Source organism: Grammomys surdaster, unplaced genomic scaffold (genome assembly GCF_004785775.1).
Source record: "Grammomys surdaster isolate TR1022 unplaced genomic scaffold, NIH_TR_1.0 214, whole genome shotgun sequence".
Classification (NCBI taxonomy): Eukaryota; Metazoa; Chordata; class Mammalia; order Rodentia; family Muridae; genus Grammomys; species Grammomys surdaster.
The window spans coordinates 1,040,400-1,052,797 of NW_021604659.1; the positions used below are offsets into that span (position 1 = coordinate 1,040,400).

Consider the following 12,398-nt stretch of genomic DNA (forward strand, 5'->3'; position numbering starts at 1 on the left):
ACTGAACTCCAGGCCCAGAAGCAAGAACTCAATAGCATAGATGTGAGGGTTTCTAGGATCCCTTTAAAGATGTTGAAACACCCAGTTCTCAGCAGCAATCCCCAGGTCCCCTATGATGACAAAGGTCTTATGAGAATGACAGACAAGAGAGAGTAGGCCTCCTCTCTCAGTGACTGCCATATTGAGGCTTGAAGGCAAGCCTGAGACAGTAGATCTTATGAAATAAATATGTTACCCTGCATGTATGACAAATTTGTTTGGTGAGTTATATGTTTGAAAATAGGATCTCGCCAGGCAGTGGTGGCACACACCTTTAATCCCAGCACTTGGGAGGCAAACGCAAGTGGATTTCTGAGTTCGAGGCCAGCCTGGTCTACAGAGTGAGTTCCAGGACAGCCAGGGCTACATAGAGAAACCCTGTCTTGAAAAATGGAAAAAAAAATAGGATCTCAAGTTAGTATATCAGTATATAACCGTGGAAGAACTGATCCTCCTGCCTCTACCTCCCAAGTGTTGGGATTACAGATAGGTGTTACTATATCAGATTTTATGGAGTGGTGAGGATGGAACCCAGGGTTTCCTGTATATCATACAAGCCCTCTCCCAGTGAGTTATACCCAGGGATACAAGTAATTGAGCTCAAGTAGCCTCAGCAAAGAGTAGCCTGGTTAGTACCGAAACAATTGGCTCTCTGGGCCTTGTGTAGCCAAGTGGTGACATGGTTGAGCCACAATACTAGACACAGGACATTGACATGGGGCATGGGAAGTGCTACTGTAGCAGTGGTAGCTAATGGTGGGCTCTGGAGAAGCAGAAAGGAAGGGCCTCAGAGCTCAGACTCTCCTGTTCCTATTATGATGCAGTACTCAGAGCCTCACTTTCATCCCGCAGCACAAACATAAGTTAGGGTGGGGGAGGGGGTGCTTGTTGCTCAGCGCTAAGAACTTGGGAGCCTCCCAGCCACCTTAGCCTTTATGATCTCCTCAGTCTGTCTGACCCTCTCACACTCTCATCCCAGATAAATACCACTTTTTAATGGTCAGGCTTAAGAAGTCCCAGGCTTTTAGAAACAGAGATGGCTCCATTGAAGGAAGAGATTGACTTGGCTTTTTTCCTTTTTCAACATGGAGTCTCAAAGAAAATATGCTGGCTGTGAAAAGACCATCTTTTGCTACTAGCTCACAATGACCCTCTTCTTTACAGAAAGGATTCCTTTAAGTGGCCATTCACTTTGGACTCTAACACAAGGGAGATCTCTTGCAATTAGCCCCTAGATGGCGTTTCAAGGCACTCTCACCTTTCAGGGGAAAACAGTCTGAGATGACAGAGATCAAGGGCGTGTGTAAGTGTGTATGACTCACAAGTAGTTGAGACATAAAAGAGAGCCCGGCAACTTAATTCAGAGGTAGTACTCAAATGTACGCGGGAGAGGAATGTAACTGGGAAGGTATAGAGAATTCAGAGAAGTACACAATGGCAAACATACATAGAAACATTTCAAATTGTTCCTCACTCCCCAGTCAGAAGACACTGGAATGTGAAGAGAACGTGCTTCCGTGTGTACACTTAGCTGTCACACACATGCAGAGGACGGAGTCTTGGCTCCTTCAATATGCTGCTTATCCAACTTGACTGAGGAATTGAATGTTTTCCAAAAAGAGTGGTTGAATGGTCAGTGCATCCCAGCACAGATGATTCTAGATTTACCAACCTCCAGGCTGAGGTTGAACATTTGCACAAACATCTGGCAACTCTGCCGTGTATCAGCAAGGTCTTCAGCAGCAGGGCTCTTCAGCTAGCCTCTCGTTTCTGCGCCTTCATTCATTTTTTTTTTAACAGAACATATGAGGATCAATATGCTAGTGTACTGTGACCTGTTATCATAATCAGAATTAAATGGCCCCATCCCAATAAACTGGAGACAGTCCATTTGCTGATAGAGAAGGGCTGGGTTTTTTTATTTTTTATTATTAAGGCTGTGTTTATTGTGTTCCTTGTCAGCCTACAGTGGTACCGGGCAGCAGGGCTCTATGGCTGGGATAAAATCAGAGTATGTTTATTGTGCTACTCAAATGGTGGTGGAGGCTCACTGATGGAATAAGCAGAATCGTTATATTTTCTTCTCTTTTCTGAATCACAAATACTGCTACAAAAACATCCACAGGGTATCCAACTTAAAATACGGAATAGAGCACCTCAAGTCTCTGATATCAGCATCCCCCTGAGAATATTAAATGTAAGAGATCATCAAGTGAAGGCATTCGAAAGGATGCTTTTCAACTGGCTGTGATAGACTGCCCTCAGTGGTATTGATGTCGTGAATTCAATTAACTAAAAAAAAAGCTGCTGTTTTGCAGTCTTACTGCCCAAGTCTGCTATAGGCTATTGAATACTATTTCAGAGACTATGAAGTTGGGATCCCAGCCATGGATAATCTTAAAGCCTATGATAATTCATTTGAAATGTATAATTTTGGGTTAGGTTTACCGATATTAAAAATCGTGGGCATGTGTCATGGCTCTACCCACTGAGCCATCTAACGAGTTTTACTGCTGGTTAGATATCATTATAATATATTTATACATGTATAAAAATCAGACCTGTATTATAGCCAGGATTATTTATCACAGAGATCTGGATGTAAATAATACAAACAAAGGCTAAGAGCTTATCACAATTTGGTAGAATCATGAGTCTATGAGTGTAGCCTGCTGTATCCAGTAGCAAAAGAGTTTCCTGGTGAATATTGCTCTTTGCCCAAAGTGCTCTACTTTTCCCTACTGTTCTCATGAAAACAAGTTCAGAAGATACTCCAAGGTAGGACCTTGGTGCTTGGCAACTTCCTGGTTTCAGAGAGTACCAAAGAATCACCTCTTTTGTCTCCTCCATCTCCACGTGGAGCTGGCCCATCTGCTGGAGCCATACAACCTTACTCATGGGATTTACCAGAGGCTATTAGAAACAGGAAGATAGCTGACTGAGTCTGTGTGGAAAATAGGTCCATGAAGAAGTCTCAGCAGACACAAGCCCATGCTTAAAAGCCTTGGTCTCCCAGCTCTCCTGATGCTACCTTACGGTGACAGATTCCTCAATCTGTCCCTTGGCCTTTAATCCCCCATGCTCAGACACACTAATATTTTTATGTAGATTACATTTATCTTCCCTAACCACTGTGTAAACTTAATTACATACTTAATTAATCTCTAGGATTTCATCCCATATTACAAAAAAAAAACAAAACCAAACAACAAAACCATTCATATTCCTCCTGTCTATCAAGTAGGCAGCTCCTTGACCCAAAAGCTTCTGTGACCTGTTCATGAGTTGAGAGACCCCAAAACTGTCCCCTTGGAACAGAGAGGCTCAGCTGCTGACTGGTTGAGATACCTTGCAGATACAACTTAGCCTGAAGGGGATCTTCTGGCTTAGCACAATTACAGTGAACTCTGAGAAAATGGCCTCAGAGAGAGTCAAGCTTGATTTAGTTGAAGGAGACTATGGGAGGTTGAGTATGTCTTTGCTGGAAGGCTTTAAAGAACAGAATTCAATATAATCAGAACTCTTTGAGTCAAAGGTATTGGCTGTCAAGATCTCTCAGACCACCTTTGGGAATGAATTCAATGAAGTTAAATCTATTCCCTATGCCACGGTTCCTCTAGAAGCATTGAGAGCAATATGACTATGTTTTCTTGTGAAATAAAGAACACAAATAAACAAGCTAACAAATAAAACTCCCAAACGAATTGGAGAATAAACAAGATAAAATTTCCACCATACTTACTCACATTCATACTACACTACAAATTGTACTGGCTTTTCTTACCAAGTGGCAGAAGCTTCCAACACTGTTCCAACAAGTTGAATAACTATTTGCTTAAGGTAAGTGGCAGGGGTGGCAGGGGGAGATTATTCAAACAGAAACTCAGGATGACACCAAGATCACTCTCATTTATATTGTTACTACTAAATGGGAGTGTCTGGAGGTTGGGGAGCAGTTTACTGAGTCTCACAAAGATGACATGAAACAACCCCATGATTGAGAACAAGATTTCACCGTTTCCACTGCATTTTTTTTTTTATCAGTGGTATGCAGCCTGCATGGCCATTTGCTTACACTTCTCAGCTGTGAGCATTGCATTTCCAAAGCCATAACAAATAGAATTCTTTAAAAAATATGTCAGGACAGAATTTAAAGTGTGGGTTTTTTTTCCCCTTTCATTTTTATGTTTTGGAAGTAAAGTGCAGTGTGAGGCTGTGATTGTGATGGCTTTGCCTCTGGAAGGCTCTCAGTCAGATAGCAGAAAAGTCAGGGTAATGCCAAGAGACAGTTCATCACCCCTTTACCAAGGTCAGGTGTGTGGAGGTGGGTGACAGATGGGACAAGAAGACCTGGACATCTCCTCACCTCTCCGATACTACCATAGGATGGGGTGGAAGGAGGATCCAGACAGGGGACCATGAAAACAGGGGTGAGTTGAGGTAACATGCTAAAATGGTGGGGGACAGAGACTTCCTGGAGGGGAAACCCACAGAGCAAGGGGAGGAGGGAATGACTTAGATGGATGGGTGGGACAACCAGATAGTGAAAGGGTCTTAGAAAGGACTGAGAGGATCAAAAAGCCAGGGTTTCATAACAGTCAGAGACGAAACAGGTGGAGAAGAAAAGAAATGGATTTCTGCTGGGGGGAGACGCATGTAGAGAGGGCAGAAAAATGACAGGGGAGTCCCTCTGTCAATGGCAGCTGCTACAGGGTCAGGAGGGATCACCCTAGGGACACATGAAAGGCCCCTGAGCTGAAACTCTTTCACATGTGGTCTTGCCTCTGCTACGTGGAGTACCCACAACCATGGAGGAAAAGGACATGTTCCAAAAGCTGTGTGGGACACAGAGCAATAGCAAGAGTGGAGATTTGGGGATGGAAGAGAGCAACCAGGCCATCATGATGTCTTCCTCCCAAGGGGTTGCGGATCTGCTGTCCTGGCCCAGAAGAACATGTCTATAGCCAGGAGGGATTTCTGAAAGGACCAGAGGCTGCCTTTTATTTCAAATGCTTCTGCTTTGTCTAAGACCCTTCATGTTGGATCACAGATCCACCCATTTGGGCCTAGTCCCTGTACAATTTAGCTATAAACAGGTGATGTTTACTAGCATTAGAAACCACAGACCTTCTTTTTATTATTTTCCTTTTCCTAGACTGTTTCTTGAGCCAGGGTCTCATGTATCCCAGGCTAGTTTCAAACTTGCTAGGCAGCTGGGGATGACCTTGAAATTTTGATCCTCCTGCCTCCACCTCCAAAGTGGTGGGATTAAACACCTACCACCATGCTTGGTTTATTCAGTGCTTGGGAATCAAACCCTTGGCTTTGTGTATGTCAGGTAAACATTCTACCAACTGAGCCACATCCCTGAGCCCTATAGACTTTCATGGTTCTGGTGAGATCTGTCCAGAATTGAAGAAATCAAGATTACTCAGTGAACTGAAGTAAGGAATACAGTTCTAGAAAGGTTGTCATAGGCTACCGGAGGCTGGGGTTCCTGAATGGGCAACTCTATGCCACCCCATCATTCTAGCACAGGAGCCCAGCCAAATGGAAGGACCTCGGAGAGGCTGGACAGCATAAGGACATAGTGGTCTCGGAAGTTTTCTGCACGTTCAGGACTGGATTGGAAAGAACATGTTACCATTGTTTTACTAGTAAAATGTTACCATTGTGGCTGGGGTGTACAATGGCAACAACTTTAGGCAACTCTGGAAACGCCAATTTGCAGCACATGCTTCTAAAACCCCAGTCATAGTTAGATACCATTTAATCTAGAGTAAAATGGAGGTTTCCCCTTGAACCCAAGAGGTTACCTCCAAACTCCAGTTACAAGTGATCAAGAGAACTTGGCCACAATGCATATTTTGGGAACATCAACATATCAACTTCTCCACTGTGGAAGCACCATCTTTAGAAGATGCTGCGTCCTGTGACCAAAACACTAAAGCTGCTGAAAAACAAAAAGCCCTAATGCCTTCCCCTCACTCCATTAGGTTTGTGCATCTGCTATAAAAGTGAAGGCAATTTAAGCCCTCACTGATGTGACTAATCAGGTTAGATAATTGCATTTGTGGTGGATTAGTTAAACAGCAGCCAAGCGTCCCCATCCCAGCAGCTCCTGGATGGAGAGGCAGGCTGAGCCAGCTGTGTCCTGGTGGGTGAGCATGCACCCAGTCAGGATATATCTGTAGAGGGTGTCAATAAGGAAGAGGGATCGTGCCTTCTGCTTTAAGAGAACAGGCTGACAAGGACTTGCCAGAGTGAGAACAGGCAGGTGCTAGAAGGACAGAGGAAGTCAACAGACAAGTGCTGTGGTCCAGGAGAGCCTTGGTGTGGGGGAGCAGGGAGAAGAAGGAAGGATGTTGGAGGTGAGAAAGCACAAGGAATGGTGAGACTTCTCAAAATGACTGTGATCGGAAGGCAGAGAGGGCAAGCAAAGGCCACTGTAACTGCCTTATACTGGAAAACCAAGTGGCTAGGATACTAGCAGAAAAATGGGTGCTGGGAAGGTTTGGGCAGGGCATCTTCCTGGGAAGCAGGGGTAGGTGATTTTTTTTCCCAATCCCCAGAAACAGACTGACACAGAAGAGACCTGCTACAGTTGGCTTTTCTAGTGTACCCTCAAAGTTCCGTGTGATAGAGGCTTGATCTCCAGGAAACCTTTAGTGTGAAAGGTGTCTAGGCCAATTAGACCAATAGGTGCACCTTTGAGGGGCAGCATGGCCTCATTTCTCCTTGGTCCTGGGATGAATGGCTTTGCTCCACTACTTCTCCAATCCTGCTGTGATGGGCTGACTTACCAAAGACCCCAAACAGGGACAGTTGGTGACGAGTGAAACTCTCTCAAACAGGGAGCCAAAACAAGCCCTTTCTCTTTATAAATAGATTATCTGGGGTATTTGTTCTGGTGAGGAGGGAAAGCTGGTAATCACAAGATTGTTTCTGCAAGCTTTAGTTACAGTTTTCTGTCTTTTGATTTGCTTCACTTAGAGAGTTGTCAATGCATGCAACCCACTGTCTCCACACAAATGGTAAACAGCCAGTGAGTCTGAAGCAAAGTGCTGAAGGAGTATGAAACCATGCTTAGCCTGATACCATCTCTTTTGTGGATCTGCTTGCTTACGGCTGTGCTTTTATTTGCCTATCTCAAAGCAAGGTGTGTTTTAAGTCATTGAACGTGTGCTGGGATCTGGGGAGACTTGCTATTTGACTCAGGAACTTTAGCTCTGTGCAAAATCAAAGGATAGAGTCTGGATGCCCAAAGAGTGTTTAGACTGGCATCCCTGCCCCTATGACTCTCATTGACTTCGTATCATTTTCCATCAAACCTGGAAGAGATTAGAACATTTGAAGCACCTCCTTAGAAGGTTATTGCAAACTATTTAGAAACCTCCATAATATGGCAACCAGGCCCAAAGACTGAGAGGAGGGAGGGGAAATGCAAACTGCCCCCCCAACCCCAATTCATCTTCATTTCACTTACCCTTGACCTTTTCTTTAACCCAAAGACTACGTCTAAAAATGAGAAATGGTATAAATGGTTTTCAAGGCTTATGATTTTAGTTTTCTGGGCTTGTGACATTTATCTATATAAATACCTTTTCTCCATTTATCTGAGTTTTTAAATTTAATAGCAGTTTTCACAAGTCTTTCTTTGTGCTTGATTCATACGAAATTCAAAAGTGTGATGAATTTTATGCCTGGGAAAAAAAGTATTTTAGATTATAATTTATAGTTTCAGCAAGCCTGGAGTGACACTGGGACCAGGCTTTTGAGGCAGCAGCAGTGGAGGCAGGTCAAAGCTTATAGCAATAATATCAAACAATTTGGCAATAATGTCAAACGGTACAAAAGCATTTTGATTCTAAAATTGCATTTCTGAGTATGTATACCGAGGAAACATTCAATATGAATTCAAGCTACATGAATGAGAAGGCACATGGTACACTTATTGGTAGAGAAACTAAGCAGCCTAGGGCAAAAAGGGAGTCAATGTGTTTCCTGAAGTGTTATATCCCCATTAAAATAAGATTTAAAAATCACACACACACACACACACACACACACACACACGCAATATGTGAGTGAGCATATGTGTGTGTGCATGTGTGTGTGTGTGTGCAGAGCCCATCTGCAGAAGCCAAAGGACGCTGAGTGTCCTGTTCTCTGTCTCCACTTTATCACCTTATTAACCAAGACAACATCTCATTGAACCCAAAGCTCACCTTTTTGCCTAGGCTGGCCAGCTGGCAAGCCAACCCATGTACTGCTCCAGTCTTATGACCTATGCCCTATGACTCATGCCCTAGCACTGGTATGCATGCCTATGATAGGCTTCTTTTTTAAAAAACATGGATGCTGATGATTTAAATTCAGATCTTCATGCTTGCACAGCAGATGCTCTAAAGCATCTAAAGATTGCCCATAGAGCTCCCTTTCCAGCCTCAAGGGGCTTTAACCTAGGAATTGAGGTAAAGTCCCTATAAAAGCCAGTGAGAGACAGCTAGAAACCAATGACTCCTTTCCTAACAAGGAAGACAGAAGATGACAGATTCTTCACCAATGATGGTCACTGGGTTTTCTTTGAGCTGTGGAGAACTGTTTTTGTGTCTCATCTTTAGCTCTGGAATCATCTGTGTCTTCCTCTTTTTTTTTTTTTTTTTTTTGTCTGTCCCCTGGTCTTCACACTCTTCACACATTACATACTTACCATTTGGAAGCTCCGGGTGGAGTGGAATTCACACTGCATCATGTCGAAGAAGATGGGAAGGGTGGCTTTTCGAAGTTCTGTCTCAGGAATCAATGTCATTTCCAATATTGGGCCAACCATTTCCGGGATGAATTTTATCTTGTGTTGACCTTTCAATCAAGAAATGCAACATTTATTAGTTTAAAAAGAAGGGGTGGAATTTTCAAAAGGGGTTTGAGAACACAGAACACAGCAACACAGACCCTGGGATTTTGGATGGAGTTTCTATGGTTGTGAACTCAATCTTGCTTTTAAGGATTTTGAGTACTTTAAGTCACGTGTGGACTGAGGAATGAGGAGATGGTTCAGTAGATAAAGCATCTGTCATGTAAGTATGTGGAGTGGAGTTCAGGACTCCAGCATTCACATAAAAGCTGGGGAGGCATGGTGGCACTCAGGAATCCCAGTGCATGAGAGACAGAGATTGGGGCAGTATGGATAGCCAGGCTAGCCTACACAGTAAGCTCTGAATTCAGTGAGAGACCTTGTCTCAGTAAATAAAGTAGAGGGTATGGAGAGATGACATTTAAAGCGAACCTCCGGTCTCCACACACCTATGTACATCACACCAATATATACCCATAACGGAGAAAATGTGGGTAGAATTCAAGAGTTCAATCATGAGCAAGCAATGAGACACTATCCTCTACATGTATTTCCGGTCAGCAAGATGGTGCAGTAGGTAAAAGTATCTGCCACCAAGCACCAAGTATGATCCTGGAATCCACATAAAGGTAGGAAGAGAGAACCGATCCTACAGGTTTATCCTTTCATGTCCACATACATGCCATGGCATGTTCCCCTCCCTCATCTCAGGCATGCACATACAATAATAATAAAAAAATACTTTAAAAACTTGTAACCTGTTGGCATGGCTCCTTCAGTGTGCTTCATGATACTATGTACTATTATATTTATTTTTGTTCTTTTACAGAAGTTGTTTGGATGCTTATTTTGAGAAAAGATCTCCCTATATATTGACCAGATAAGGTGGTTTCACAGGAAGACAGATGTAGCACACAAATGAAAGACACGATCATCATGTGCAGCTCAGTTAGACACAGCAAGGGACTGGGGCCAGGGTAGCCCCATCTGACAAGCATGGGAGCTGAGACAGGGAGAGCGCACGTCTCCTGAGTTCCCTGTCTCCAAGATGGCAAGGAGAGGTGTGGTCCATTTGACACCTCTGTGACTTCTGAATGATTGTAGTCAAAGCACGCAGAGCTCCCACTAGACCATGGGATTGCAGAAAGAGCAGGGTCTGCTACCTTGGACTACCGGATGACAGGCATGCATTTATATGAAGATCATCTTTGTTGTGCTCAGGAGGTAAAGGGCCTGCCTTGGAAGCATGAAGAGCTGGCTTTGATCCTCAGAACTTAAAATAATAAAAAGCAAAGATGAGGTGGAACATGTTTGTATTCCCTGCACTGGGGAGGTGGTTTCCTAGGGCTTATTGGTTGCCAAGCCTACTAAGCCTACTTGGTGGACTTTCCCATCACTGAATTCAGGATGCTTGGGGAATGGCACAGATAAGTGTATATGGGGCTTGATGAGAGCCATGGGAGGCAAGGGGAGAAAGCAGTGGCAAGGCCAAGCTCGTGCCCCTGCTGGTGTGCAGAAGTGAGGCTTCCGGGAACCTTTCTACACAGAGGCAGGCAGGCTCTGTGTAGAAAGGTGATGGGTAATCTCTGTTGTTAACCAACAATATCTGGAACCAACTACAAACTCAAGCAGCTGGACATACCTGTGATGAATCTTTCTTGATTGGATTATTGGAGGTGGGAAGACCCAGCCTAATTCTTGGCTACACCTAATACTGGCAGCCTATAGAAAAGGATGCAAAAGGAAGAAACTTTTGCTTTTGCCTGCCTGCCCTCACTCTTGCTGCCAAGTTCATCCATTCTGTTGCTTGGGCATTCCTCTACTGGTATTAGGACCTACTTCTTTGGGATTCCAAGACAGACTGAAGACCAATAGCTCTCTAAGTCTTCTCTGGGATACCAGCACAACTTATGGGTCTGCTTAGACACCTAGTTTCATGGACTGAACAATTATGGGATTTTTGGCCTTTACATCACGATAGCTATTGTAGCACTACTTGGACCACAGCCTGTAAGCCATTCTAACACACACACACACACACACACACACACACACACACACACCCCACACACATTAACAGGTCTGTTCCCTAAGAACGCTGACTAATACACCAGCCTTCCATGAGGGGACATGATGAGGCAGGGGTGGTGCTCCCAGGCAGCAGTCTCTCATCCTTCATTGCAGAATGCCCCCTTTTTCTTCAAGTCACCGAACTCTAACCAGCACTGTCTCATTCCTGCATATAACGGGAGGGTGCATGAGAAGTGATACGCCTGGCCTGACTGAATTATTTGTGACATTTTCTTATTAACACTAGCAGCTGATCTGGAGTTAATTAATCTTATTAATAACTTTGACACAATCAGGAAACACAATACAGAATTTGGTTTTCTTTATAGCTCAACAAATGCAGATTTCTGTCAAGAGAGTCATTAAGTGAATGTGTCTATTATAAATAACCATACATAAGAGAGTAGAGTGCTCTCATAAGCCAAAAGATGTTTTTAACGGAGTGGACACAGGTACAAAATGTAATCTCTGATGAGGAACCTGAATTTAATTAGAATCCAAATTTTCAACTTTTGCTAAATAGATAATATCTTGTCTGAAGTGACAATGGTGTGATTCTGCCCATTTCCCTAATGCTTAATACTTCTGAGAGGCATGCAAGCGCCGCAAAGTGGTCCCCTGAAAATGCCATTATATTCAATTTCTCAGGTGACATTTTCCTTGTATTATGCCTAAAAGATGTCAAAGCCAATGCTTCAGAAAGCAGGAGATCGTGACAGCAAGTTGTTCATCAACTGTAATTTCAGTGTCATAAAGTTCTGTCTGTCACTCATGGCTTGTATTGTTCCAAAGCTGGGAGGAACATACAAAGCAGAGCAAATGGTTGCCGGGGCAGCCATTGAAAAACTAAGCTACAAGAAAAATAAGAGCTGTGTCTCCAGGGATCACCATCCTTCCCTTTAGTATAGAAAGCACACCTGGCTGGAGTAGCCTGAGACCTTTGAGCTGTGATACTCCTAGAGACGGACCTGTCACAAGTCCGAAGTCCCTGAGTTAGTAAGGTGGATAGGGCTGTCAGATGCTGATATTAATTTAATTATCTAGGACATCCATATTTTGGGTTTCCCCTGACGCACATCTGGATGAAGTCTAATGATGTACCTGGATGTGGGTCAGTGAGGGTCAAGGAGACTCCTGCCGTTTTCCTTTCCTTTGGAGAGAAAGGCAGAACAAGATAATAGTGGTGGTTTGAATGAGACATGTTCCCATAGCTAGGGGTTTGACCGCTTGGTCCCGAGTCACCAGCTGTGTTTGAGAAGGTTATGGAACCTTCGGGAGGTGCAGCCTTCATGGAGCAAGTGTGTCACTGGGGGCGGGCTTTGAGAGTTTCTAGCCTTGCTCCACTTCCAGTTTCCTTTCTCCACGCCATGCCTCCTCTTCCATTATGCTCTCTCTCTCTCTCTCTCTCTCTCTCTCTCTCTCTCTCTCTCTC

General features: G+C 43.9%; 1 protein-coding gene across 1 annotated transcript in view; it reads right to left on the minus strand.

The window, feature by feature from the left end:
* Positions 1 to 12,398, minus strand: part of Dock1 (dedicator of cytokinesis 1) — a 508,897-nt gene that overhangs the window by 64,784 nt on the left and 431,715 nt on the right. Inside the window, exon 33 of the mRNA XM_028772526.1 lies at positions 8,753 to 8,901. Coding sequence (XP_028628359.1) covers positions 8,753 to 8,901 — 149 coding nt within the window. The remainder of the gene's footprint in view (positions 1 to 8,752; positions 8,902 to 12,398) is intronic.